Here is a 27,089-nt window from a genome sequence, read left to right as displayed (position 1 = left end):
GAAGTGGGAGACAAAGAAAGCCAATCCAGCGGTGTAAGCAGTCCTCCATCAACCTCAGAGTCTCGGTCCTGCTCACCTTTTACCATCCATTATTCGTCTTTGCTACTCTTCCTCCGTCTACTTTCAACGAGTACAATACCGCAAGCAGAATAAGCCGCACTACCGAGCTAGCTGAGCAGATTCAGCAGTGCACCGCAGACATCAATGCGTACCTACAAGAGAATAATCTCCCGCAGCCCAGCTTCGATGAGGACGCGCCAACAGAGCATGTCCTAAAAGGCGAGGCAATGCTCAACGCCCGCAATGAGGTCCTCGGTGCAACCCTTGAGCTTCACCAGCTCTTCTAGGTCCTGCAGTTTGTCTTCGCCCGAATGTGCGTATTTGACGCTTCACCCTTTTCTGCCCCATGCCTGTGGTTGTTATAAGTTCGCTGACCACGCAAGTAGCTCAACGGGGTCAGCCTACATGTCATTTACAAATATGGCATCGCCGCAAAAGTCCCACTCCACGGGGAGATATCGTTCAGCGAGCTTGCGGACAAGACGGGTCTCAGCTTACACAACATTCGGCGCATAGTTACTCCGGTTCGCAATGGTGTTTCATCGCATCTTCAAAGAGCCGCGTGAAGGCTACGTGGCGCATACAGCTGCGAGTCGCAGGATACGCGAAGATCCAAATACAAGGGATGGCCTGGGCTATATGTTTGATGAGATCTGGCCGAGCTATGCTCATGTACGTGTCTGTCATTCTCCGCTGTGCCTAGAGCCCGGATTTAGACCAAAACTCACCACAGAAGCAGACTGTGCCGGCCCTGGAACGGTGGCGGAGCGAGATGCCCAACGAAACGGTATGCTCTGCATTTGATATCTTCCACTAACAGCCTTACCATACCCTAATAATGCTATTCGCAGGGCTGGAACCACTACCACAACTCCGACAAGCGTTTCTACGAATACTACCACTCGCATCCCGACATGGCGCAGCGGTTCGCCGGCGCAATGGCATCGTTCGTCAACGCCCACGGCAATGCCCCCTCCCTGCTCGCGGAGCACTGCCCCTGGGAAACCATTGGCAAAGGGACTGTCGTCGACGTGGGCGGCTCCAAGGGCCATATTATCATATTACTTGCGCAGCGGTTTCCGTCCAGGATCTGCCCGCAGCACTCACCGGCGCGGCAGAGGGTGTTCCGTCCGATGTAGCTTACTATTAGCTATTATAGGCACTATACTTTAAGACCATTATCTGGACCAGGCAGACACCACCCGCCAGCTCATGCACAAAGGATGCACCGAAGAACATGGACGATAGAGATCTCGTACCGGTATTATCATGTGCCGTTTCAAGGGTTCGTGCTCGAGGCCGTGTCTAGCGGCTGCGATGATATCCAGGAGCTCAGTCTGCAATAGCCGCTCGCTGGAGACATCCGCAACATCACTCTCGACGATAAATTTGACGTGTGGGATTCGACTGTCTACCCAAGATGTTGGGTTGATCACCCACCATATCTTTTATAGAGCATGGAGTGCATCTACATCTCGGCCGAAGGGGTGGCCACTGTAATTAAACCGTTAGCAATCCTCATTACCCAGTGGCAGTTGGCATGATGGAGTCACAGCATGTTCTATTAAGTACGGAGGGTAGATGTCTACGCTTGTGCTTTCCAGTTGACCCATCCTCCTGAGGCTGAGGGCAACTCCATCGTCACGTCCATGTCCATCTTTCCGAGGATATCTGTCAACCTCGGAGATCAGCCCATCAACAACAGATTCGATCTGGTATCTATTCAGCGGGATTATCAGATCCTTGTTCCTGGGCCCGCCTTCGAGAATCCCATCGCGGCCCACGATGTCGCGTGCGGTCTCTTCATCATCCAGATACAGAGGATATTTCTCCAGGTCTGACTTGGTCCATAGAATGGAGAACTGTCTGGGTCTGGGTTGTGCATCGTCGAGATCGTCAATAGGATGGAGTTTGATTCGGAGGGTTGCGTAGTCCTCGGTTGATATACAGGCTGGGGTGCCCTTTGACAAGGTTGAAAAAATGGCCCAGTATCTCGATACTGCACGCCTTCTTTGATGCGAGCTGATGGGAACGACAAAGAGACACATCATTAGGGAGTGGATGAAGTTCGAAGAAGAAGTCCTGGCAAAGGAATCCTCAGGGTTAAAAAGATGGGAAGGGAGGAAAGGAACTTTCAGAAGGTTATAAACGAACTTTACGGAGCATAGCATCAGGTGGTATCTTCACTCGACATAACCTTGGAAGGTCAATGAAGAAAGCTTTTCCCAAACCAGTAATATTTAGACATTACTAGGTACCAGTGAGTGAACTTGGAAATATGCTCATAGAGCCCTGTGAACAAAAAGCACATGGAAATTCTCTGTAGACTTGTTACTACGAGGGATGTATATCAACACTTCGTCTGCTTCTTGGCTACTGGGTTTCTATATAAAGAGCTATACTTTCCCTTCATCCATATCCCCGAATATCGTTCCATATCGTTCTGGACCGAAGGTATATTCATATTGGCTTATGGCTGATGCCTATGTCCAAATACGTAACTTTTATGTAACACGAGGCGCTAGAATGCACGCTATAGACAGTCTGAGTAAAATAGTAATATGGGATGAAAAAAAAAAATTCGCCATGCGTTGGAGGCGGACTTACAGTTTAAGCAAGGGTCTTTGATGAAGGATTGGGCTAGCTCAGCTTAGCTCACGCTTTACGCCCGAGGCGCGGAAGACGAAGTCCGACATGCAACAGAAGTGTAAGAGACGCCCAGACAGCTGCTGAGAGGAATGTCAAGCGGAGAGCAGCGCCGTAAGAGGCGATGACTAGGGCAATGTTGTTAGTGAATGCTGACTATGGGAGTATGAGGGAAGGGTGTCGTACCCTGGCTCTGGTGCAGGGGATCAAGGTCCACAATCGCTTGAACAGACTTGCGGACCAGTTGGACGATAGCGTCCTTGTCGGCGCCAGTCACCTTGTCCTCCAGTTGGTAGATCAAGCTGTTCTGGAAGATCCAGCTGCTAATGGCCACACCCATGACGGATCCGAGATTCCTAAACAGCCCGAGCGTCGTCGTTGCCACGGCTTGCTCGTCTGTTTCGCTTGTGGCGAGGACGGCGACCGTTACCGTTGGATTGGCGAAGCCCATTCCGAGACTCGTGAGGGAGACGCCAATCACGGCGATGATCCCGGGGGTGGAGACGCCAAGTGCGCTCGCGGCGAGTCCTCCGAGGATGAGAAAGATGTCGCCGATGACGGTTGTCGGCTTGAGGCGTCTTGACCAGGTGATGATGAAGCCGGTTGAGACACTAGAGATGGTGGAGGCCAGGGTACCTCCTAACAAGTTGAGGCCTGATTCCGTCGGAGTGGCTAGCTTGACTGCTTGGAAGTACAGCGGGGCGTTGAAGAGGACGGTGTTCATTGAGAGCGCTCCGAAGAAGTTTCCAAAGATGAGAAAGGCTCGCGGGTTCTGCGCCAAGAGCTGAATTGGCATGACTGCTCGTTCCACGCGTCTTTCGTACAGGACGAAAATCACACCTAGGACAACAGACAGAACCAAGGACGACACGACAAGGGGGTGAGACCAGCTGAAGACATTACCGCCCAGATTGAGTCCCATGATCAATGCAGTGACCGCGATGACCAGGAGCGCCGATCCTACCAGGTCGATGCTCTTGAGGAGCTGAGAAAAGGTCATCCTGCCTGATGCTTGCTTCTGTATGCCGAGCTCGGCGGGAGTGGTCCAGACTGCGACGAGGAAGTAGATGAAGATGAACGGCAGTTGCACGAGGAACGCGCCTCTCCATCCGACATGATCGCAGAGGTATCCGCCGAACGCGATGCCCAGGCAGCCACCTGCCCCGAGGCAGAGGTTGATGTAGGATTGGTAAATGCCACGGTACTCGATGCGGACGAGATCGCTAGACAGAATCATGCCCATGGAAAATACACCCCCAGCTCCAAGTCCGCAAAAGGCGCGCGCAGCAATGAAGCTTCCGATGCTCCGCGCTGCGGCACACCATGCCGTCGTGAGGAAGAAGACGACAATCGAGAACAGGTAGACAGGTCTCCTACCAAATGTGTCTGAAACACGTCCAAAAAGCGGCATGAACGCGGTTGATGTCAATAGGAACGCGGTCGACAGCCACGAGGCAGAGTTGGAGGCGTGAAAGTGAGACGTGATCACAGGATGACTCGAGGCCATCAAGGTCGAGTCGAAGAATCCAATAATGTACCCGAACTGAACACCACCGAAAATGAGCCAGAATCTTGTGGGTGTCACATTGATGAACCGGTCGGCGTAGTCTGAGATTTCCTCAGTACGAGCTCCAGCCTCCGCATCGTGGTGGAGGTGCCTGTTCGCCGAGGCTGCAGAGAGAACTCGCTCAAGGCCGGTGTCAACCTCTGGCTGGGCGACAGTCACAGCCGACAGACCAAGGAGAGGCGCGTCTTCGTCGCACGATGAACTGCTAGCATCGACAGTGGAAGTGGTTTCACCGGCTTTGCCCGTGTACTGCTGGCCACGCGACGCGTCCTTTAGCAGAGGAGTGGACTCGGTGGCAGCCTGTCGCTGATCGTCTAAAGACTGCGACACAGTCATACTCGAGGAAAACAAATGCTTCTAACACTGAAAGAATGTCAAAATTCCAAGAGAAGACTCGACGTTCGGAGACGAAAAAAAGCGGAAGACGGGGGAAGTGGGGGCCTCGATCTGATAAGAAGTCGGGGGTCAGGAGTGAGTCAAGTTGCAAATCACCTAGGGTAACCTCGCGAGGCGCGTGAAACTGCTTCAATAAGAGTTTTAGAGCGTGCAGAAGACACTAATGCACGCTACTAACAGCTTGGGGGAAGAGAAAAAGATGCGCAATATCTCCCACGCAGCACGCTCTTTTCTCCAGTCCAGGCCCACCTTCCCCTCTGCAAGTCATGACTCCAACTCGAACCGGGCTTTCGCAGTTTGCCGAGTGCTTGATCAGAAGGAAGAGCCTGAGCTCAGACCGCCGCTCAGCCTCAGCCGCTGTCAGATCCAGCGCTCTATTCGCCACAGGGTCGGCATTCCTGTCCATTCACGGGAATCTTTTCGTGATGATCGCGAGAAAGGTGCAGATTCCGAGATCGGCTCCTCCACGGCTGCTTGCCCGACTGGGTTTAGCGCCCGCGGCCTTTTGCACCCTGTGAGCTCGAAAATCTCCCATTCATCAACAGGCAGGGCCCGACCGTGTTGATGGTTCGTCCTGTGCTATATGAAATGCCAACAGCAGCACACCGATCTCATGCTGGTAGTCAGACCTGCCAATTCCATCATTACGCAACAACGCTCTGCCGGATCCGTTGAGTCCAGGTGTCATGGCAGGGCCAAAAGGCCACAACGATTGAGCTCAGGATGGAGCCTGGTATCGACAGTCCTGCCTTCCTTGCGTCGGACTCGGATGGCGTGAATCTAAACAACGCTCTGCTAGCGGCTCGCATGTCAGCAAGTGATGCCGACCGTGAAAGTGACGCCCCCGTGAAGAAACAGCGGCGCGTCCGCACCGGCTGCTTCACCTGTCGGGATCGCCATCTCAAATGCGACGAGGCGCTCGGTCAGTGTCAAAACTGTCGGAAATCGGGCAGGATATGCAGGCGCGGTGTTCGCTTGAATTTCGTCGACACCCAGGTCGTGGCGCCCCCGACGTACCTTCAGCCGCCTGCCACCAGCCGTGTAACGTTCCGAGATGACTCGAGAACCATAGCCTCGGAGTACGTGGGTGGCTTCGAAAGGTATCCCTCGCCTGAGCAGGAGCCTCTAATGGAAATTCATGGCCAAACAGCTGGAGTTTCTGAGAGTGCGGCAGTTCCGCTATTCAAATCCTCAAGGCCCGCTGCCGACCGGCATCTATCTTTCAAGGATCCAACAGAAGTATCCCTGATGCAGGTATTTGTTGAGAAAATCGCCCCGTGGATGGATGTTTTAGACGATATGAAGCATGTGAGTCGCCATTGCTGAACCAAGTAGTGTATGTCTGATCTTTCAAGTTTACCCGTATCCTGCCTCTTCATGCGCTTGAGGAGCCCATGCTATATGCTGCGTTTGCTGCCTGTGCGGGGAGCTCCTCGGATGACGGGATGCGTCTCTATAACATTGCAGTGCAAATGCTGTCGGAATCCCTGTCGGACCCGCTTCGTGACTCTAACCTGTGCGCGGCAGCCGCAATAGTCATTGAAGTTGCTGAAACGTTGGTCTTTGGCCCGCTCAGCAGCGCGCAGCAACCTCGGGCAGAGAAGACTGCAAGGCCGTTGATTCGAGATTGCCAATGGAGTACTCACTCACAAGGCCTCGGGAAAGCGTGTTCCTGGACAAGCATCGTCATGGAGCTGCTCGACTGTTTGACATCGCACCGGAATCTGACGTGGGATCCCGATACCTGGAGTATTGATATGAATTTCTCTCAAGTTCAGCCTGCTATTACCGGAAACGAAGAAACCTGGGCTCGACGGATGATATACATCTGCGCCAAAGTAGCAGGCTTTTGGGTAGCTTCTTTGCAATCGGCCGAAAACCCGAGTGTCAACGATGTCAACCAGAAACTCCAACAATGGAGTATCTACAACGGATGGTGTGAAATATGGAAGACCCTAATCCCGAAATCTATGCTTCCACTTGGCGAGCTGCAGTCCTGGCAGGCGGGCTATCACACTGTTTTTCCTCAGATATGGTACTTCATTCCTTCACCAAGATACAGCTCATACTCACGCATGATAGGGTTCTCGGTCGTTGCGCTGCATTTGCTCAACTGTTTTATCATATCGCTCGGATTCTTCTCATAAAGGCGGATCCGGCCCCTTCTGAGCATACTCCTGAGCAGCAAGCGCTGCAATATCACGCTTATCAGGTTTGTGGTATTATTTCGAGCGAAAAGGACCCGTATGTTCCCTGATAATGACCATATTTGACGCTTGGCTAATTTTCTCAGTGGGATTCCCATCTTCTCGACCCAGTTACTCGCAGTTGCTGCGGAATGCTTGGTCGACAGAGAAGCACAGGAGGAAGTCCTGCGGATCCTTGATAAAATCACGCATGAAACTGGACTGAAAACCCAACAAACCAAGGATAACCTTGTAGAGGGCTGGGGATGGGCTCCTTATCACGGTCATCAATCGGCTCCGGATGCCTCCATGGCTCTGAACCCACCCGACGCAGGTCACAGCTTTACTGGTGCTGAAGCTCAACACGACACCACTGATCCTGCTCTGACTTTTGGCGACGCGATGGCAAATCCGTACCTCGATCCTCATTTTACCTCTTTCCACGAACTATAAGGTTCACTCTGTCTACTATGCATGGTGGAGCAATGGCTTGCAGTGGCGTTTTGCATTGGATACTATACCCCGGGTTGTTTTTAAAAAAAAGTATTCTAGATTTACTAGCAATTTTAAGAGATGATATTAAAAGAGTTCTGAATATCGTTCTGTACGGAGTACATGTACGCTCTCTATGTCTCAAAGCCGCGAACGCCAAGAAATCTCGCCCACCACAATATGAACATCTCCCGCTCGCTCTACGCATCCATCTACAACACCACAACCAACCATCACATTCCACTCCCTCCTCTCCCCCCATCACCCCTCCATCAACCTTTCAAATGAGCACATCTACTCTCCCCCCCGCAACCCCCACGTACATTCTCCGCGGCCACGCAACCCCCATCCACGCGCTCCAAATCTTCCACAAAAACCTGCGCCTCGTCTCTGGCGACGCCGACGGCTGGATCGTCGTCTGGGATCTCATCTTCAAGCGGCCTGTAGCGGTATGGAAGGCTCATGAGGGGGCTGTTCTTGAGGTCAAGGGGTTTGCACTTGGGGATGGGCGGGTGACAGAGGTTTTTACGTATGTTACTGCCTCAATAGTTTTACGAATAGATGGGGATAATTACTAACAGTGCACAGACATGGGAGAGACCATAAACTCCGAGTGTGGAGGTTTCGAGCGCAGGATGAGGAAATCTTGCAGAAGACGCTCCCTGTCGACGTCGAGGGAAAGGATACAGCAAGCGCATCCCAGCCATGGCTCATCCACTCGCTCCCCGTCAACGCGCTGAACTTCTGCGCGTTCTCTATACTCTCTCTCAACGACACCACTCCTCCCAAACCTGAATCATCTTCAATCAAAAATGAAGATGAAAAAGGTACCGATAACACAGAAACTCCACCCACGTCAGCCCTCCTCGCCGTCCCCAACGCCCTAGACTCCGGCGCAATCGACCTCTTCCATCTCCCCGCTGAGCGCAGAATTTGTACGATTCCTACGGATCCTGCTGTGAAGACGGGAATGGTTATGGCTGTGCATTTACTCAGCTCAGCTTCTTCTCCGTCGTCATCATCAAATGATCTCTATGTTGCTGCAGCCTATGAGGATGGGCATGTTATGCTCTTCGGATGTCGCGGGGCACTCGCTCGACAGGACCTTGGCAGCGGCGCAAAGGGAAGTAGCAGATCGAGCACCTGGAAATGGGAGAAACTTTACGCCTCACACCCCCATTCACAGCCCGTGCTATCAATCGACGTCGCGCCCTCGGGGGAGTACTTCCTCTCCTCGTCCGCGGACGCGCTGCTGATCAAACATCCAATCCCGAGGCTTGGAATGTCAGCGTCGGGGTCATTGTCCAGCGAGACGCCCTCGAAGAGTGTCCATACGAAACACGCGGGACAACAGGGTCTGCGTATCCGCGATGACGGGAAGATCTTCGCGACGGCGGGGTGGGACTCGCGGGTACGCGTTTACTCGGCCAAGACGATGAGGGAGTTTGCTGTGCTCAAGTGGCATAAGGAGGGGTGTTATTGTGTTGCGTTTGGTAGTGTTGCGAGTCCGGGTGCGGGTGCGGGTGCGGGTACGGGTTTGGCTCCGACAGAGACTTCAACTGTGGAGGCGGGAGACGGGGCTGGGAGACCGTCTGGAGTTACGGATGAGGAGGAGGGGACAGTCACCCGCCGCGACGAGAATGAATATACCCTCGCGCACGTCCAACGACAGCGAAGCGACAAAGTTCAGAATACGCACTGGCTAGCCGCGGGCTCGAAAGACGGAAAGATCTCATTGTGGGATATCTATTGAGTCATGACGTGAAGCGCTAAGCTATCTATTTACAGGTATGCAAATGCAGATGCGGACAAATTATTTTTCGCAGAATTCCAATTTTCAGGAGGACGAGGACGACTACGCCAAATTGAACTCGCTCGCGCCAGCCATTTGCTCCCTCATCTTCGCCCGCATCTTCTGCGCCGCGAGCGTCGTGTCTGTCGTCGCAGAGGGGACATCATCGTCGTCGTCGCGACCACCATACCCAGCACTGGCCTTCCTCTTCTTCCCACCTCCGACTGATTTCCGCTCCGCCTTGAAGTCCCTCTTCGACTCTTCCTTTCCAGGTCGCAGACCGGGGACATTGATCTTGCCCGGCCGGTCGCGGAGCGCAAAGCTCTTGGCCAGGTGACCTAGGTGCAGTTCCTTGATGTTAAAGATATGCCGCTCATTCGCGACATGTGTCGCATACGCCCGGATATGCGACTGGTAGGCGCGCCGCGCCATCTCGAGATACTCTGGGTTCTCGAGCGTCCACCGCTCGAGCTCCAGCTGCCAGTCCGACGCCTTGTCGTCCCAGTCTCGATTCTGGGACTCTACATTCCCACCGAATCCTCGCTTCAGCATCTCGTCTGCCGTCGTCCGCGTCAGCGCCTTTCCGCCATCGCGGTATCCGCGCTTCAGGATCTCGACGTAATTCTCTTCACACCCCGGGAGGAGGAAGATGTGTGCGCGGCCGTCGCGGCCGAGACGCGCGGTACGTCCGATTCGGTGGAGGTGCTCGTCTGCGCTAAAGGCCGGGTCGTATTCGACGACGAGGTCGACGTTTGGCAAGTCGAGGCCGCGCGAGGCGACGTCTGTGCAGATTAGGACGGAGGGGTCGCGGTTCTTCGCGAAGGATTGGAGGGTTGAAGTGCGGACATGTTGCGGGAGGGAGCCGTGGAGCTTGAACATTGTGACGGCGTTGGAGGGGTTGGAGAAGGCGGTTGCGGGGGCGATTGTTCCGGCGATAGAGGCTGGGGTTGGTTTTTCTTCTTCTTTTTCTTTTTTATCTGTGTCTTCGTCGCTGGAGGATGGGTCTTGTTTCTCTTCGACGCCGTCTTGTCCTTGGAGTTTTCGCGTAAAGACTTCAAAGTGGAAGTTGACCGAGTCCGCGCACGAGACGAATATAATCGCTTTCATGACGGAGCCTTTGCGCATAAACGTTCGCTTCATGTAGGCCGTAAGCGTGACGAGTCTCAGCTTCGACGCAACAATAGCATAGGACTGCTTGAGCTGCGCGGGCACTCTAAACGCCGCATCTTCATCGTCACCATCCTTTTTCTCCCCATCCTCATCCTCTGGATCGGCCTTGATATGAACCGCATCCTTCAAACTGATCTCGCCAAGCTTCTGTACATTCATCTTCAGCGTAGCCGAGCACAGAATCGTCGCGCGTTTCGTCGGAACACCGGGAATCCGACTTGGTCGCTGGCGCGCATCGAGCTTGCTGATGATTCCCTGAAGCTCCTGCTCGAACCCCAGCTCCATCAACCTATCTCCTTCGTCGAGGACGAGCCACCGCACGTTGCTCACGTCGAGCGCCTGTGTGTTTTCCAGATGATCCGCTAACCGTCCGGGCGTTGCGACGAGGATATTCAACCCTTTCCGCAGCCGCGCTTTCTCTGACTTCTTCTTCTCTCCTCCAATCACCGTTCCCGCGACGATCCAATGCGCGCAGCGCAGTAGCCCCTCAAGCACAACAGAAATCTGCTTACACAATTCTCTCGTCGGCGCAAGTATAATCGCAAACAATCCACTGTCCCGATGAACATTCAATTCCCCCCTCTCATCCCCCTCCTTCTTCGCCTTGGAAAGATCCATAATCCGCTGCACGAGCGGAAGCAGGTACGCAAGTGTCTTTCCGGAACCCGTCTCAGCCTGGATAAACGCATCTGATTCCTCTTTCAGGAGCTGCGAGATGGACGCCTTTTGGATCGCGGTGGGGGCCTTGAGTTCGAGTTTCGTGAGCAGATGTGCGCCGAGCGTCGCGGATAATCCGAGATTCGTAAATGTATCCAGTCCGTCGATTAGCGGGGCGTTTGTGGGTTTCGCATCTTCGATTTCTTCTCCCTTTTTGTCGGTGTCTTCGACTGCGTTTCGCGGGCGCGGGTTCTTGGAGAATAGCGATGAGACTACTTGTCCGTTACCGAGTCTCTTTGGACCCCGACCCTGTCCTTGTTGTCGACCTTGAAATCCTTCTCCTTTCCCACCACCATCAACTCTCTGCCTCTTCGCCGGCCGATCCCCCGGAACCTCGATGCGATTCGGATTCCGCGGTCCCTCACCTCCAGTCCCAGTCTTCTCCTCTCCATCCTTCTTGGGATTATTCTTCCGGTGCTCAGCAATCTTCTTCACGCTTAGTCTGTCGCGCCATGTCCCGCCTTTGATCTTGGCCTCGGGCGCGATGATCGTGCTCGGGAGGGCAAAATTGAGGAGCATGCCGTCGTCTGCCATGGTGAGTGATTTGGCAGCGGGGCTGCTCTTGTGATTTTTGTGTTGGGGCTGGCTTTGGTTTGCAGGCGGGAGTTGATGCAGCGGGAGTTGGATGGGAAATTTTCGCGGGCCGATGTTTCGCCGAGCCCTCGATGTATGCCCTATTTCTTTTTTGGGAAGGGGGGGTTACAACGGCGATGCTGGAGTAATTGGAGAATTAAGACTGTCCTTGGAGAGGATCAGAGGTCGTTGGGAATCATGCAAGTTGCATTTATGCTATTTGCTGCCTTATTTAAAGGTTTATGTGGTTTGAGATTCATCAAACCGCTAAATATATATAGTCCAGGCTTTCAGGATATTTTTCCAACAGCAAGATATATACAGGTAATATGTCATGGTAATCGTATGTACCTTTTCCCTATTTAATTAACCGACAGGCTGTAGGATCAAATTGTCGATTAACCGGACTGGAACCTTTCCATCTCCAAGGCCACAGTCTTCGCCGGCATTGGTTACCTCAAGCGGAGCCATCTTTATAGCACCACTGAGAATAGCCCCCTTCGCCGGATCAACAGTTTCCACCTCCTCAAGCGTATCCGGATCAGCGAGGGAAATGTAATCCACTTCAAACTTGGCACGCTCAGAAGGTGACAGGGACTGCTGCTCCGTCAAGACATGCCGTGTGATGTCGTTGGCAGGACCCAATATATCCTTGCGGGCGAGTTTTCCAGACTGGTATTCGCTTTCGGCAGCTTTTAGCGCCCTGAAGAGAACGAGACCGACATTACGCCTGCGTGCGCCCAGGTATACATTCCGCGAGCTCATGGCCAACCCGTCGGCCTCGCGCATTGTCGGACCAATTTTCACCTCAGTATCAATGTGGAAGTCCTTGACCATTCGCTTGATGACGACGGTCTGCTGCACGTCCTTCTGTCCGAAATAAACTCGCTCCGCGCCGACAATGTTGAACAACTTCATGCAGACGGTGGCGACACCTCTGAAGAAGACAGGTCGCGATGCACCTTCGAGTTTCTTCGAGATCGGCGTAATGATCACAAACGAGCCGTCGCCGTCTATTTCTGAGGTTGGTGGGAGAGTCGGATACATTGCCTTCACCGTGGGAGCCAGAATGGCTGTGATGCGCCCATTGCCATCTCCCTTGAGTTCATCGTTCAACTGTTCTAGCTTTGCGATGTCGGCATCCCATGTTCGCGGATAGCTGGAGAGATCCTCGTTCACGCCGAATTGGGTCGGGTTGACAAAGATGCTGACGAAGACGTCTGTGTTTTCGGACGCGGCTTGGCGAATTAGAGACAAGTGACCGTCATGCAGAGCTCCCATCGTAGGCACGAGGCCGACTGTCCGCTTCGACAGCAGGAGGCCGCGCCGTAATTTTCGGAGAGGAGGGACATCGCGGAAGACTTCGAAGGAGTAGTGGCGTGAGGGGACGGCTGCGGGGTATCTGAAGAGCGACGAGGCAACTAGGAGTAGTCCATTAGAACGATCCGAGTGTCAACAGGGAGATGTCGCACCGTGTAATTGCCTTGCTCGCCGGAACATGGTGATGGCTGGGAAGGCGATCCTTGTCTGGAGCTCGCTCGGTTTGCTGCGGAGTACCAGATCCTGTCCCGCAGTAGTGACGAAATTCAGATCGTACCACGGATTCGAGTGAGAGCACAATAGGCCATGAAGAGGATGAGAGACAGGATAACAACTCAAGAATACATAGCCATCGTAAACAGAAACTCGTCAAGCTGAATCTTGTCGTGCCAGCAGCTTCAGCGTGGAACACAGCATAGAATGCCTGATGGACAAGGCAGTCAAGGCAGTCACGGCTGTGAGACCGCGGCTACGATGTCTCCTCACGTGATGCGCATCCGAGGTAGGTCGGGGCGAAAGGAGCGAGAGTCTGGGGCAAACAACGGCTGCCGACGATCGCTGCGGTTTTGTTGGGATTTTAGCATCGGCTGCGGAGAGGGGCTTGTTCTTTTCCATTATGTTATGGCCTCTTCCACTTCCAATGACTGCCGCTTCTAAGCATACTCTCCCAGCATCCTCGTCCTGAGCTACCCCTTCACGCCCGCCCCCTCTCGCAACCCCTCGGCAACAACCATACCTACGATACGATGGCGTCGGGGAAGCCGCCCGTGGGCGAATCCGCCCCGGATCTCGAGATCGTCGGCGACCAGGTTACGATACACCCTAGCGGATATACTGGAGGACCGGAGCCTCAAGATGGAGGGATCACAGAGCGCAATCTCGTCCACAACATGGCGCGCTTTCGCGAGAACCCGTTTGATTTCCTGCGCGAAGTGAGCTTGCATATGATGTCGGGAACTGGGTGGCGCGCCTATGACGATGTGATCGGACAGCCTATATACTATTCGGGGTTTACGGAGCAGATCAAGTCGCATATTCTCGCCAGTCCTATACTACAGGGCAAGGTCAAGGAGCTTGCGGAAGCGCGACTGGTTGTCGAGGAGAAGGAGGGCCTCTTACAGGTCAAGACCGGCCCGTTTGCTCGGAATCGAACACAGCGACGCAGTGAGCTGGAGAATAACCTGAAGGAAGTCGTCGACCAGATGCTGGATAACATGATTTGCAAGATGGAGAGCAAGAGGTTCATTCGCGGCGCGTACTACCTCGCGACGCAGCTTCTCACTAGAGCTTATCATCAGGGTGAGCTTCCTTGGCGTCGTATTGTTCATCAAGATGCTGATCCTTTCAGGTATCCACGTCTCTAGCCAAGAAGTGTTGCGGTTACGGGCCGTGGCGGAGGAGGCGGCCAAGAAGAAGCAGTCCATCGTTTTCCTGCCGTGCCACAAGTCGCATGTCGACTACGTTTCGCTCCAAATCATTTGCTATCGATTAGGAATCGCCCTGCCAGTTGTTGTCGCTGGCGATAACCTAAACATCCCACTAGTCGGCGCCTTCTTGCAGCATGCCGGCGCCATGTGGATTCGGCGCAGCTTCGGCAATGACCCACTATACAACACCGTCGTTCAGGCTTACATAGACACGATCCTTCAGCAAGGCTACAACTTTGAGTGTTTTATTGAAGGTGGCCGCTCACGAACTGGAAAGCTACTGTCGCCAAAGTTTGGTATTCTTAGCTTTATTGTTGACAGCTTGCTCTCTGGTCGCGTGGAAGATACCATCATCTGCCCTGTCAGCACACAATACGACAAAGTCATTGAGACTGAGTACGTTGCCACTTCCTGCCGCCGAGGCAATGCTAACATCGTCCAGATCTTACATTAGCGAGCTTCTGGGTCAGCCTAAACGGAAGGAAAATTTGGCCGACTTCATCTCTTCTTCGTCCGTTTTGTCCCTGAAACTCGGTCGAGTAGATGTTCGGTTCCATGAACCATGGAGTCTGCGAGAGTTCATAACGCAGCGGCTATCTCGAATGCCCGGACAGCTACAATTGAAGAAAGGACTCAAACTTGGCCAAGCCGACAAGGGTCGCCTCCTGAGATCATTAGGTTACAGGGTACTTTCGGATATCAACGACGTTTCGGTGATGATGCCTACAGCTCTCGTCGGAACGGTTCTGTTGACTCTCCGTGGGCGTGGCGTTGGCAAGGCTGAACTTGTTCGCCGAGTGGAGTGGCTCTGTGACCGTGTGCGAGCAAAAGGTGGACGAGTCGCCCACTTTTATCGGTATCCGACTGAGGTGGTCGTCGACCGAGCACTTGATGTCTTGGGACCGAAGATCGTCGGCGAAGTTACTGGCCTAGTTGAGCCGACGTATTACGCCGTGGATCGCTTCCAGCTCTCCTTCTACCGTAACATGACGATCCATCTGTTCATCACCGAGGCACTCGTATCTGCAGCGATGTACACCAGGGTCAAGCAGGGCGGTGGCCCTTCTCACCAGCGGATTTCTTTCGGCGATCTTCTTCAGCATGTCACCTTCCTCTCCCAGGTATGCCAGCTTCTTACACCTCTCTGTCTGTTACTTACATGAACAGCTTTTCCGCGGCGAATTCATCTTCCCACCTGATGGGTTGACCACAAACTTGGAAAACACTCTGCGGATGCTTGAGAAGGACAAAGTCATCACGGTCACGAGGGATGCTGCTGGAGCTCCATTATTTGTCGAGCTCAGCGACCATGAACGCCTATGCGGACGGGAGAACTACGACTTTTACTGCTTCCTTATCTGGCCATTCATCGAAGCGTCGTGGCTGGGTACAGTATCTCTTCTCGGGCTCACGCCCCCTCTGGACGGACCGAAAGACGCATGGATTGATCTAAGCAAGGCTCAGAACAACGCACAGCTGGTAAGTCCACGAGCATATGCACTAGACAAAGGCTGACGAGATCAGCTTGGCAAAACACTCTACCACCAAGGCGACCTCTCGTACTTTGAAGCCGTCAACAAAGAAGCCCTCAAGAACTCATACGAGCGATTCGCGGAAGAAGGGATTATCATCATTGCCAAGAGCAAAGAAGCGCGCACGCCCGCGAAAATGCGACTCGCCCCGGAATGGACACCACGGCGGGATTCAAAAACCGGAAAACTTCTTCCCGAAGGCCGCCTCTGGGACTTTATGGAGCTCATCGCCCAGTCAAGACGCGAAGGGCAAGTCTTTCCTCCTCTCAGTATGACAACAGCTAACACCATCTAGCAAAAACCGCCGGGATGGCGCGACTGTTTCCTCCAGAGTTCTTACCATGTCAGACAAGGTCGGCCGAACACTATTCGAAACCACGGAAAACCGCGATCCCGCAGGCGACAGCGATCTCTCCACACGGCTACCCCGCCGCAAGGCTATATCTCCTACTGCTTCAAAGTTATGAGATTACTATTCTTAATTGTCTCTGTCTTTTGTCTATACCCATCCCTGTCCTTCGTCGATGTATTATATACCGCTCAATACATTTTTTCCTTGCATGGCGTTCGAGTTCTCAATTTTTGGTATAGGCGTGACGTCTCTGCTTTGCGGCTAGAGCTATTCACGAACTCCAGACAGACTCATAGTCACCTTTTCTTCATTTGCATCATCCCTCTTGGATGGCTCCGTAATGGAGCAGGGAGTTAGACCTCGTAGGCCGCCGACACCATGAGACAGCTCAGCCTGTAGGCGTCAAAAGAGATTAATACTGCACCGGACCGGTCTTATATACCAGACCTGTGGTATGGTGACGTGCCCCAGGCACAAAACTCCTCACAGACCCGGTCACACAGCCCTGACCCGCCTTGGAGTCTCAGAATCCGGTGCCTTGTCTAGAGAGAGTAAAACTTACTCCTAGGAAGGTAGGCTTAAGGTAGAGGCTGGGAATTTCAGGCCTGTCCAGACACTGGATGGGTCTGTCAGGGCCTGTTCACATTACTTTCGTAGCACTGTAAAGCAGCAGTGTCCTTGTCCTGCTTCGCCTTGACCCATTTGATCCCAGGCTTCCCCTGAGAGGTCGCTGCCTTGTCCTTGAGAGGCTCTCTTGAGCCATCGCTGTCTGACTTCCACCTACAAGAAAGAAACAACCTCACAATACTTGTGAAACGAGCCTCCCAACCCTCTACTCAAGCCCGCCCAAGACTCGAACCAATCTTCCCACCATAACACATTTACCCACCAACACAAGTCTCCCTGCCTCTCACTTCCCGCTTAGACCTTGAGAAACACAGCTCCTCCTATCCTCTGCCTCCCTATTTAACCTTCCTTGACTGCTCTTCCTCTCTCTCTCCTCCATCCTTCTCTCAACTACACCTCCCTCGATCTCAATATCAAATCATATCTCCACCAGGAACAGCAGCCTCGTCTACAAACCACCACCCATCACCCACACCTTCAATCAGCCTTACCTAGTACTACCTATCATAATACTCCATAGACGCGAAGATGCGCTGGACCGAAGACAACAAAGAGATTGTGTGTACACAAGCCTCTACTATCCCTCTTTCTTTCTTTGAAATATACTCGTTATCTCGCTGGCCCACATCTATCTGTATCGGAAGATGTGGGTCAGGGAAGTGACAAGTAGGTAAATGATAAACAGGCAAGCTAACACCTCAAAGCTCTGGAATACCATTTTCAAAACTCAGTCCTTCCACATCGACCTTGATGGTGTTGCTGCCGCGTGGCGTACGTGCTCTCCTTTCCCCAGCATCTAGATTCATCTGTCCTTTCTCTCCCCTACATGTTCGACATCTACCAATGCACCACTACACGCATGCCCCTCCCTCTACCCCCTTCCACCCCTCTACCAATTTTACTTCAACCCCATTTAACCCCTTCCTCGTTCCAACCAACCAGCCAACCAGATTAACTAACACCCCACTAGCCGGCGACGAGAAGCCAACCCCGAAAGCTCTAAAAGAGCATCTGAGCAAGTACCGGAAGAGCCTCGGCGGTGACAACAAGATCACCTTCGGCATGAGCGCCAAGCGCACGGCCGACGATGGTGCTCCTGTTGGGAAGCCACGCAAGAAGACTACCGGTGCTGCCACCGGCGCTGGCGCGCAGAAGAATAAGGCCACGCCCAAGCCGAGGGGTGCTACGGTGGCGAAGGGGAAGAGTGCGAACGCAAAGGGAAAAGGAAAGGCAGCGATCAAAGAGGAAGTCCAGGATGAGGAGCGCTCCGAGGAAGATACTGGCGATGTCGACATGGACGACGACGAACAAGAGCAGGGTGTCAAGGCGGAATTCAACAATGAGAGAGAAATGTTTCCCGGGGTCGGTGCTGAGGTAGATAGCCAGGAGACCCTGGACATGCCATTCATCAAGCCCGACCCGGGCATGGAAGATGATTTCTTCTAAGTGGTGGGTTGGTTTGTGGGGTTGTTTATTTCTAGTCAGAGAACTATGAAATTGACATGGGGAACAATGGGTCGTACGGGGTTTGCTTTGGGGTTTATAGGTTCTGTTCTTCGTTTTCTTTTTTCGATTTTCGGGCATTTACTGGGGTTTTACTTATGGGATGTATTTTCTTCGAGAGATAGGCGGGCATGGCATATTTCCATCGAGCAATTGAATGGGCTTCATCGATTCTGCAATGGCATATCCACGTAGATAATGGAGATCACATCCAGAGGTGTCATCTCATAGCCCTTAAAGGCGTATCAAAGTATCTCCCATGGTAAAGAAAACAGAAACAACAGATCGCAGTGGCATCCATAAACTTCGCATAGCCCCCTTTTGGCAGTATCCTGGAAGTAGAAGAAAAGAAAAGCAGCGAAACAAAACCAAACTCCAAATCAACGCAGCGCAATGCATCCACTGATATGTAACCGCATCCCCGAAGCGCCAGACCAAGACTGACCTCAGCGAACGAACCTCGCCACTTTTTGAAAAGAAAGAGAACAACACATAACATAGGGGGCATTTATCAATCAAGCGACAGCATCACCATCAACCTCTCCATCCCCGTCCACCTGCATCTCCTCATCGTCCTCCTCCTCAGCCTCAACCTTCGCCTACGCTGTAGCCTTGACCTTCTTCGCCGGAGAACCCTTAACCCCCTTGGGCCTTCCACCCTTGCGTTTCGCAGGCGACGCCTGCGCCTGGCCCTCAGAACCAGCGCCCTCAGTCTTCTCGTTGACATTCTCGCCGGATGCAGAATCGTCGTTGCTCGGGCCCTTCTCGGCCATGCGCTTGAGGCGGATGATGCGGTTCTGCACGGCGCCGGGGAGACAGTCTATTTCGAGATAGCTGTTAGTGCTCTGTGTGCATGCAGTAACCAAGATTGAGAATGAGGTACGAGGAATACGCGAAGAAAAGGTGTGGATGTAGATAGAGTCGACAGATTGTCTTTAGAGGGGGGAACGAACCAGGTCCCATAAACCCCGCGAGATACTCGTAGTCGAGTTTGATCTTAGAGTCTCTTAGCAGGTTGAGGACGCCTTGGAAGAGCTAGCAATTGATGTATATCGTTAGTGAGAGCGTCGGAAGTTAGAACGTGGTAGGCTGAGAGGATGAGAGGGGATCTGGGAAGTGAGATGTGGTAGAGGTATGCGTACCTTGGCGTCTGCTTCGGAGTTCCAGTTCATAACCATTTTGGCGAGAGGGTGCGTGGGTCTTGGTTGTGTGTGAGATTTGGGTATTCGTGTGTGTGAGGACGTGGGGATGTCAAGTGGAGGAGAGGTATGGGAAGATGATATTTTTGCTGATGGGGGTTGATTTAGACCTAAGTGTTGCTTGGACTGCGCTTAGGAGAAGGGAAGAAAGGTGTGGAGGTTAGTGGAGCAAAAGAGTTAGAAACAGGGGAGGATGTTGAACCAGAGGAGCTGAGTGTTAGTCCTTGAGAGGGAGAGGGTGAATGCTGTTACTATGTCGCCTTTAACTGAGACAGGGGTGAAGAGAAGGAGGGGTGTTATGATGGTCACTATAGCAGAGGGAGAACAATGACCCAAATGGTGACCTTTGGCTCACTCTTTCAGACAACTAGTATAGTAAGAAGAATGGCCCTCCATTGAAACAACCTAATCTTCTCTACTCCCAGTCTGCAATCCTCCGCAAGGCAAGATATCCGAACAGCCTTGATCGACTCCACAAGGTCTGAACCCTTCGTGTACTCCGTGCTTCTATCCTCACTATTGCTGTCGACTCTTGGGTCTCGCGCATGAGATTCAAAGGGTCGGGATTGGCCTTCAGAAGTGTCTCTACCAGCTGTAACAATACGCGACCCTTCAGCAGCTGGGAAAATCTGCCGGTGAATAGCCTGAAGGGAATCTTCTGTATCCATCCGTGGATTCTTTCCAGCACGAAAAGGCGATGCTTTTGGATCAATGTTTGACTGTCACTCCGACGTCTTTTGCAGTTCCATGCTCGCTCCTTGCTGTACGTCACCACAATCACCAACGTAGTCAGCCGGGCCCAAAAAATTGTTAAGACGTTCCACAAAACTCTGATGTTCCTGGCCTTCCTGGCCTGAACTTTGGCTGAGAGAGGTCGTTTGCGACGCTACATCCGGGCGTGGGGGTTCGACTTTCTCGAAGTATCCCTGCTCCAAGCAGACTGGATATGTACCACAGACAGTGACAAATCAGTCATGGGGAGCCTCGTCGCACCTTGCCTCCTCGTTCGACTCATCGCCCAAGGTCCGGATGATGTGCTCGGATGGCTTATTGCAGCTCACGTATATGTAGTGGCTTTTGAAGTGGTTGCACATTACGATCGCAAGGTGGAAGATGGAAAGAATGTACTTGGCTGTATAATGCCTTTCTTTTTCGGCTCGCAGGGTAATTGACAGCATCTATAACATGTTCATCCTCTTCATCTCGCCCCGCGGTGTTGGTTCAGCCGCATGACGTGACAGCTGTTGCAGGTGATAGCAGGGGTATCCACGCCTAAGTAGTTACGTTAGTACATATCTTGGCCTATATTGTACCAATAGACATGCCTGGATGGCTTATCTAACTGTGTGATATGCGCTACACAGCCATTACCTCCTACCGTTCAACTGCACACCCAGAACAGGGCTTCCCGTCGGCTCAGTCGTACTTGGGCCGCTATTATCAGCGGGTTGGGAAACGCGAAGAGCCCGAGTCCTGTCTGCGTTACCGCTTTCAGGAGTTATAGATGCCAGGTGCTAGGTGAGTGCTAGTTCGACCAGTGATAGCATGGTGAGAACATTACCCCGGATGGGATTGAGGATTCCCGTACCTTATCCAACTCAAGTTACGTAGGTAGGTCAGACAATTCAATTCAATGCTCCCCCGTCCAACTGAAGAGAAGATCACAGATTGCTAAAGCCCCAAACTGATCGGGTCCTGTTCTTGCGGCATGAAACAAATTTTCGGTGATTGGGATCCGACCAAAATGGTCATGCAAGAGCTGCAGGATTTTGAGACCACACCGAGAATTCTTCGCTGCGGCCATTAATATCCCCTCAGTGATGAAAATATGATGGTCGCCAGGTTGTTTCAGAAATGACTTGAGGACAGCCTCCCCGCAGTAGTAATTTGACACTGCTGCCCGGCAAACACGCTGTGTAATCGGTACATTCTCCCTTCTGGAGAGTAAGACATCCAAGATCTTCGCTCCGCAGTACCAGTTGCTTGCTGCGGCCACCATTGTCTCCTCTGTGATTGGAGTCCGTGGATCTGCTGTCTGAATCAACAGTGCGATGACCTCGTCCCCGTATCTCCAGTTCAGCGCAGCAGACTCAAGTATGTCTTCTGAAATTGTGAAAAGTCCGTGACATTTGTTGAGTAACTTGGCAATGAGACGGGCATCAAATCGTTCGCATAATGTCGCCAGCGCGCCCATAGGTATCTTGAATAAACCATCAGCCAATCGACCTATCAACAAAGATACAAGAGTCTGACTACAATGTCGGCAGACTACCATCGTGAATGTTTTCGTGAGTCGAATGCGACCCCAAGGCTGTTGGAGCAGAGTTGTAAGGAATTCCTCCCCACTTCTCCAGTTGCCGATAGCTGATAGTGCCACAGCGTCTGTCAACTCCAAGCGTTGGCCGTTCACCTCGCAAAGAGCATGTGCCATGCCTTTCCCACTGGTCCAGTTGCCTGCAGCTGCTGCGATCATTACCGAGGGAGACTGGATGAGAACTCCCTTGCTTCTTAGGAGAGCGAGAATTTGAGGGTCAAATCTCCGGCATATTACCAGAAGACTAGCAGTATCGAACCTCACATGGAGGGAGTCTGGTCGGAGCAGTAACATCAAGATGGTTACTCCAAGTGCTCCTTTCTCCGCCAGTGCAGTGGCCAAATCATGAGTGACTAGAACCCGATACTCACACAGTGCGAGTATGCAACTGATGACCTCAAACTCACATTTCCGAATAAGCAGTAAGATAGCGGGGGTAGGCACGTAGTCCGGTACAGTTTTCATGCTGCAAACCTGGTATATAGATGATTCGAGAAACTCCAGTGCCGGATCCAAGGGCTTGACTGCTTTATTAAAGTTTGAGTCCGGCAAAATATCGTACAAATGTAACAAGGCTGCTAAGATGATCTTCCTTCTTAGATGATGGTTGTCGTCCGGGCTGTTTTGCTTCTGGAAATCCAGTAGTCCCTGTAGCATGCTTTGGCATTTGCGGAGCAAGATTTTCACGAGCTTTCTTGTGATCTGAATTTGATCGCCCCAGCGATCAATAACATGGGTCATGACTCTTTCGATATCAAAGTAATTGTTTGCTGCGGCTACTATCACGTCTTCAGTGACAGGAATTTGGTGTCCACATTTCGCAAAAAGAAGCGCGACCATGTTCGCGTCGAAATACTCCATAATCAGGCGAACAGCGTTTTGGGAGATTTGAAACTGGCCCTCTCCGTACCTAAAAAGCAGAGTCAAGATATCTTGTCCACTGGTCCGATTCCAAGCGGCTGCCTCGAATACACGCCCGGTTATTCTGTGCCGATCATATTTCTGGCTTAACAGAATCTTCATAATTTCATGCCCATGTGCCGCATTTCTCGCTGCAGCCACGAGAGTATCTTCGGTAATTTCAATCTGCTCCCCTTGTTTCTCAAAAAGCAGGGATGCCACTTTCCCATCGAAGAATGTCAATATCGAACTGACGGCCCTTTTCGGGATGAGACATCGATGTCCGCACCGGTTGAGGAGAAGTGTTGTCACTGTTGAGTCCAACTGCACAACCATTGATGCCAGCATCTCCTCTGTGAATTGAATCTGCTCCCCCCGATGTTCAAGAAGCAGGGTCACCATCGGCTTGCCAAAATGGTTCACAATAAGCGATAGGACCTTCTCCGTAACCGGAAATGGGTAAGTTTGTTGCATGATGAGCAATGCGATAATCTCTCCTCCATGGCTATCATTCTCTGCTGCTGCCATAACAACGCCTTCGGTGATTTGTATGTGTGTTCCGTACTGTTTGAAAAGGAGTTGCATGATTTCAATGCCACACTGCATGTCTCTAGCCACTTCTTCAACCAGACTTGCCTCTAGAATGTACCCGGGTGGTAGCTTCGACAGAAATAGGCAGATGATATCAGTTTCATGATGCCTCATAGCTTCTTGTAAGGGTGTTACCCCTTCGGAATCTTTGAAGTTAGCATCCACATATGCAGCAAGTCCATGAACTGTAAACAAATCAAGAAAATTCTGCTCTGGATTTTCGATACTTGATGACAGAAGTTGGGGCAGTGACCAATGAACCGCAGCATGAAAGGCTGAGAAACTGGCATCGAATCCACTGCGAGATGGGCTCGCAGCCTGATAACTTCGAAGCCAGTTCTTCCAATGGTTCTGGAAAAAGTATGCCTGATCTTGTCTGATACCAAATTTGCTTCCCGCAAGCTGCGCATGGCGTGGCCAGTACATGACAGCATAATTCAGAAATTCTCGATTGAACTGCGCATCTCCAGCTGCGACGTTTGAGCCGTAGCTCTGAATGAGCCTGTTGATGCATCGATAGGAGAGAGCAGAATTTGCCTCTAAGAAATCGATTTCCTTGGTACTGTTCACGAGAAAATCCTTGACAGAGGTATGCAAGAGCAGGACATGCTCATCCTGAACGATTACCATCAGACGGCATAGGTCAATGGTATCTCGAGTGAAAAGACAACGGGTTTCTTCATCTTCTTCGGGGAATAGCTCACAGGCTTCAGATAGTTCGCCCAGAGTCAATGGTCTCTGCGAATAGGCCACCCAAGTTAGGATCTTGACGATGAAATCCCGGTCGTCCTCATCCCCTGATAACATGGCTGTGCTCAGAAGGTTTTGGTAAAGAGCGCTTAATCCGCGCGGCAGAGCTTGTAGGGTCTTGACTGCTCTCATGGATTGCACCCGCATCAACTCTTCGCACGCAATTCCTACCCAAAGGAACGTACCTTCTGCCTTGTACTGGAGCATTAAGGATATCTCTGTGGCAACTGCCTTGGAATATCTATGTCGCTTGCTTAAGATGCCGACTTTCTCCTGAATCATCAACTCCAAGTCCGTTGCAATTTCTGAGAAGGAAGCTAGATCTTTGCACATGAAAGAGCCTAGCACCTGACGGATTTCATAGTACGGCCGGCTTGTAATCAAGATCCGCATCTTTGCTTGTAAGACATAGTCCAGATCATCGAAATTGTTGAACTTTCTGTAAATTTGCTCGAGTAAGACAGTTTGCGAATTTGGCTCGCACTCGTCCAATGCGTCGATAATGCAGTAGATTTGGGAATCCGTCTCACAGGCCGCCATTTCTGCTATAACCAGCCATAGGGCATCGAATGACGAGAAGATCTGCTTCCCCATCACTGCATATTTTGGAAGCAAGTACTTTATCAAGGCTTTGTGTTGTGTAATTAGCTGATAGAGCAGCCCTCGTAAGACAGCGACTGCTGTTCGCTGTTTCTCAGAGCTAGAATCGCAGAAGAAGTAAGCGAGTCTCTTTGCACCATTGATAAAGTCAGGGTGCATGGGAAGTTGTTCTGTCAATGTAATGGCAGCGGTCGACTTTCCAGCTCCGGGGTTCCCATAGAGCCAGAGGATATCAGACTCTTCTTGAGAAGTGTCCTTCGGTGCCCCAAGCCAGGTCTTCAATGCATCAGCTTCCAGGAGCCAGTTGAACGTTCCGGGAGAGCGGTTTCCTTTCCTCCGCCGGAGTGCATTTCTGTCGGCAACCGGGTCTGTTACGAATAAATCCCGCATACATGCCTTTTCTTCCGCAGTGAAGTCGGTTCCTAAGAGCGGTAAATACAAAGCTCTAATTAGCTCGAGGGCCACTTACTTCCAGCTGACTGAGTCTGATCATTCTTCCGGCTAGGAACAATGCCTAGTAGCTGTGCCGCGTATGCTGCAGCTGTAAGAGCAGCGTAAGCTTGCCATTCTTTGTTTTTATGCGAGTCGCAATAATCGCAGACGCCCCGTATCACAAGGCACGGCAATTGGTCCATCAGCCCCGCTGCCTCCATTTCGAAACAGAGGATACCTAACTCTCGCGCGATGGAGTCTCGTATAATGGCACTCTTCATAACTTGATTTCCAGATGCGATTAGCCCATAATGAACCCGTGGCCCATCGGATTGTCGTTCCAAGCGGTGTACCAACTTAGCGTGGTCACACGAAGAACAGTCAGCCATCTCGCCGCTGTGATCATAGATGGCTGTGAATAGCCTGTCATCGGATGGGCGCAAAAATTTCTCGTCCATATTTCGGTGCTTCTTGGTCGCTTCTAGTATCTTTGCTTCGATCGAGGCGTCCCCGGTCATACGGTCACTGCGTACCTTGGCGACTGCCGTAAGCAAGTATTGTGGAGGCTTATTGAGTGACCCGGTGCGCTGTAGGCGTCCATGGTGAAGTGTCTTTCCAAAGTCATATTGGATGACCCCGCCGGAGGCAGCTGTTGGAACGCTGACGATCACATCGCCAAGGCGAATATCTGTACTCCCAGGATTCGGCACTCCACCTCCGATGCCAACCATTAGTGCAAAGCGGAGAGACGGAAATGTTGGTAGCATTTGGGCGAGCACAATTGCGGCTGATGTGGTCCCATAGACGCCTGATGGAAGGCACGCTATAGCTATGTTATGGCTAGCGATGCTTCCTAGCGTGTAATTGTTGTGGTCGGTCTCCGGCTGAGATAAGGGAGGATGAACTGTAGCTAACATAATCTTCGCTGCCGTCATCTCGAGCGGCAAGGCGCAGATCCATGCTACGGTGTAGCTCTCGTGACAGAGCTCCATCCTTGTAGACCATAGAAACGAAGGGCTAGAGTCACGTACATAAGTCGAGTTTGGGATCCATTAATCCTCGAATTTGAATTGATAAGGCAGAGATGTTGAAAGCATGAGTTCTCTGATGACGAGAGATGAGGGGAGCCGCATCTTCGCACCTGGCAGAGCCTCGCGCCTGCCTCGTTAAACCCTTGGATGCTAACTGCCTGAGGCAAAAAGGGGATTACGTGGATTGATCAGGCTGCCTCAGAAATCAGTCACGCACTTGATGCCTGGGGCATAAGGTTGCCTTAGGCATCATGCTGGCTGTCACATATTCTCGTGTAGTTTATTTTGAGGCAGGTCCTTGATTACAGGTAGCATCGACTCCAACTATTGTGGCTGAGAATTCGTCAATATTGCCAGTAGCCCATGAATCACCTCCCTAATAACTGTGTACGCCGGCTGACAACCGGCTGCTATCAAAGAACAAACAGCCCGCTATCCAGATATGAACCACTGCTTTAACAAGAGTGTACTGTCGGACGCACCGGTAAAGCTCAGATAGAGACTAGAGAACCCTGGACCATAGCGCATGAGTCGATATGGCACAGACGGACCTAGAGCCTTATGATTGAGGAGTGCGGACCCACTGACTCGACTCCCTTTACTGCTGTTCTAGGCTTGTTCCAGGAAGGCGCCAGCTCTAAGGCTCGTCTCTATGCGGGCTACGACCATGTCAAGAGAACCCCGGGGCTTATTTCCGATACGTTGAAATCTGCCTTCAGGCAGAGATCTCTTGGCCTGAGATAACTTTTCATCGTTACGTCGTCGCTTGACTCATGTTGACCTGGTTATCAAAGGATTTGCCAACACAAGTACCAAACGAACTGCCATGAGGTAGGTTTTGGAATAGAGCTGGAGAGGAGCCGTAAACTGTTAGCTTGTTGGATTCTTGAGATGGAGGAATGTTTCAACTTG

General features: G+C 52.0%; 10 protein-coding genes across 10 annotated transcripts; 5 read left to right on the top strand and 5 right to left on the bottom strand.

Moving 5' to 3' along the window:
* Positions 1-591: 591 nt before the first annotated feature.
* On the top strand, positions 592-1,199 carry BJX68DRAFT_265051 (uncharacterized protein; the record flags this gene model as incomplete). Its single annotated transcript, XM_071045144.1, has 3 exons — positions 592-732; positions 800-847; positions 912-1,199. The coding sequence occupies 3 exons, from the start codon at positions 592-594 to the stop codon at positions 1,197-1,199; spliced, it is 477 nt and encodes a 158-aa protein (XP_070900950.1).
* Positions 1,200-2,715: 1,516 nt separating this feature from the next.
* BJX68DRAFT_265050 (putative MFS multidrug transporter) lies at positions 2,716-4,609 on the bottom strand (the record flags this gene model as incomplete). Its single annotated transcript, XM_071045143.1, has 2 exons — positions 2,716-2,834; positions 2,893-4,609. The coding sequence occupies 2 exons, from the start codon at positions 4,607-4,609 to the stop codon at positions 2,716-2,718; spliced, it is 1,836 nt and encodes a 611-aa protein (XP_070900949.1).
* A 704-nt stretch (positions 4,610-5,313) lies between these two features.
* BJX68DRAFT_44235 (Zn(II)2Cys6 transcription factor domain-containing protein) lies at positions 5,314-7,442 on the top strand. Its single transcript, XM_071049174.1, has 4 exons — positions 5,314-5,977; positions 6,025-6,704; positions 6,752-6,913; positions 6,963-7,442. Exons 1-4 carry the CDS (start codon positions 5,393-5,395, stop codon positions 7,306-7,308), a joined length of 1,773 nt encoding a protein of 590 aa, XP_070900948.1. The 5' UTR covers positions 5,314-5,392; the 3' UTR covers positions 7,309-7,442.
* A 125-nt stretch (positions 7,443-7,567) lies between these two features.
* Positions 7,568-9,151, top strand: BJX68DRAFT_44224 (WD40 repeat domain-containing protein). Its single transcript, XM_071049172.1, has 2 exons — positions 7,568-7,876; positions 7,936-9,151. The coding sequence occupies exons 1-2, from the start codon at positions 7,632-7,634 to the stop codon at positions 9,098-9,100; spliced, it is 1,410 nt and encodes a 469-aa protein (XP_070900947.1). The 5' UTR covers positions 7,568-7,631; the 3' UTR covers positions 9,101-9,151.
* Positions 9,152-11,681, bottom strand: dbp7 (putative ATP-dependent RNA helicase). Its single transcript, XM_071049173.1, has one exon. It carries the CDS (start codon positions 11,558-11,560, stop codon positions 9,203-9,205), a length of 2,358 nt encoding a protein of 785 aa, XP_070900946.1. The 5' UTR covers positions 11,561-11,681; the 3' UTR covers positions 9,152-9,202.
* Positions 11,682-11,757: 76 nt separating this feature from the next.
* Positions 11,758-13,344, bottom strand: BJX68DRAFT_233215 (pantoate--beta-alanine ligase PAN6). Its single transcript, XM_071039603.1, has 2 exons — positions 13,072-13,344; positions 11,758-13,020 (listed from the first exon to the last, which is right to left on the bottom strand). The coding sequence occupies exons 1-2, from the start codon at positions 13,097-13,099 to the stop codon at positions 11,966-11,968; spliced, it is 1,083 nt and encodes a 360-aa protein (XP_070900945.1). The 5' UTR covers positions 13,100-13,344; the 3' UTR covers positions 11,758-11,965.
* A 122-nt stretch (positions 13,345-13,466) lies between these two features.
* Positions 13,467-16,530, top strand: BJX68DRAFT_233213 (lysophospholipid acyltransferase family protein). Its single transcript, XM_071039602.1, has 6 exons — positions 13,467-14,218; positions 14,268-14,742; positions 14,789-15,467; positions 15,514-15,825; positions 15,871-16,127; positions 16,174-16,530. Exons 1-6 carry the CDS (start codon positions 13,666-13,668, stop codon positions 16,343-16,345), a joined length of 2,448 nt encoding a protein of 815 aa, XP_070900944.1. The 5' UTR covers positions 13,467-13,665; the 3' UTR covers positions 16,346-16,530.
* Positions 16,531-17,501: 971 nt separating this feature from the next.
* On the top strand, positions 17,502-18,303 carry BJX68DRAFT_265044 (uncharacterized protein; the record flags this gene model as incomplete). The annotated part of the gene is made up of 3 exons (XM_071045142.1): positions 17,502-17,507; positions 17,562-17,628; positions 17,828-18,303. 3 exons carry the CDS (start codon positions 17,502-17,504, stop codon positions 18,301-18,303), a joined length of 549 nt encoding a protein of 182 aa, XP_070900943.1.
* Positions 18,304-18,959: 656 nt separating this feature from the next.
* On the bottom strand, positions 18,960-19,538 carry BJX68DRAFT_265043 (uncharacterized protein; the record flags this gene model as incomplete). Its single annotated transcript, XM_071045141.1, has 3 exons — positions 18,960-19,180; positions 19,314-19,395; positions 19,503-19,538. The coding sequence occupies 3 exons, from the start codon at positions 19,536-19,538 to the stop codon at positions 18,960-18,962; spliced, it is 339 nt and encodes a 112-aa protein (XP_070900942.1).
* A 1,651-nt stretch (positions 19,539-21,189) lies between these two features.
* Positions 21,190-26,138, bottom strand: BJX68DRAFT_265042 (uncharacterized protein; the record flags this gene model as incomplete). The annotated part of the gene is made up of 2 exons (XM_071045140.1): positions 21,190-25,136; positions 25,184-26,138. The coding sequence occupies 2 exons, from the start codon at positions 26,136-26,138 to the stop codon at positions 21,190-21,192; spliced, it is 4,902 nt and encodes a 1,633-aa protein (XP_070900941.1).
* Positions 26,139-27,089: the final 951 nt, after the last annotated feature.

This window comes from Aspergillus pseudodeflectus (assembly GCF_044049435.1).
Source record: "Aspergillus pseudodeflectus strain CBS 756.74 chromosome Unknown BJX68scaffold_13, whole genome shotgun sequence".
NCBI lineage: Eukaryota > Fungi > Ascomycota > Eurotiomycetes > Eurotiales > Aspergillaceae > Aspergillus > Aspergillus pseudodeflectus.
The sequence above is the reverse complement of the archived record's forward strand: the minus strand, read 5'-3'. Positions and strand labels throughout refer to the sequence as shown.

Bases quoted from the DNA above. Each gene is read 5' to 3' on its own strand.
- BJX68DRAFT_44235 (XM_071049174.1), top strand. From the start codon at position 5,393: ATGGAGCCTGGTATCGACAGTCCTGCCTTCCTTGCGTCGGACTCGGAT. The intron at 6,705-6,751 runs GTACTTCATTCC...CACGCATGATAG, and splicing joins ACTGTTTTTCCTCAGATATG to GGTTCTCGGTCGTTGCGCTG. The intron at 6,914-6,962 runs GTATGTTCCCTG...TAATTTTCTCAG, and splicing joins ATTTCGAGCGAAAAGGACCC to TGGGATTCCCATCTTCTCGA.
- BJX68DRAFT_44224 (XM_071049172.1), top strand. From the start codon at position 7,632: ATGAGCACATCTACTCTCCCCCCCGCAACCCCCACGTACATTCTCCGC. The intron at 7,877-7,935 runs GTATGTTACTGC...AACAGTGCACAG, and splicing joins CGGGTGACAGAGGTTTTTAC to ACATGGGAGAGACCATAAAC.
- dbp7 (XM_071049173.1), bottom strand. From the start codon at position 11,560: ATGGCAGACGACGGCATGCTCCTCAATTTTGCCCTCCCGAGCACGATC.
- BJX68DRAFT_233215 (XM_071039603.1), bottom strand. From the start codon at position 13,099: ATGTTCCGGCGAGCAAGGCAATTACACG. The intron at 13,021-13,071 runs GTGCGACATCTC...GACTACTCCTAG, and splicing joins GCGAGCAAGGCAATTACACG to TTGCCTCGTCGCTCTTCAGA.
- BJX68DRAFT_233213 (XM_071039602.1), top strand. From the start codon at position 13,666: ATGGCGTCGGGGAAGCCGCCCGTGGGCGAATCCGCCCCGGATCTCGAG. The intron at 14,219-14,267 runs GTGAGCTTCCTT...TGATCCTTTCAG, and splicing joins CACTAGAGCTTATCATCAGG to GTATCCACGTCTCTAGCCAA. The intron at 14,743-14,788 runs GTACGTTGCCAC...AACATCGTCCAG, and splicing joins GACAAAGTCATTGAGACTGA to ATCTTACATTAGCGAGCTTC.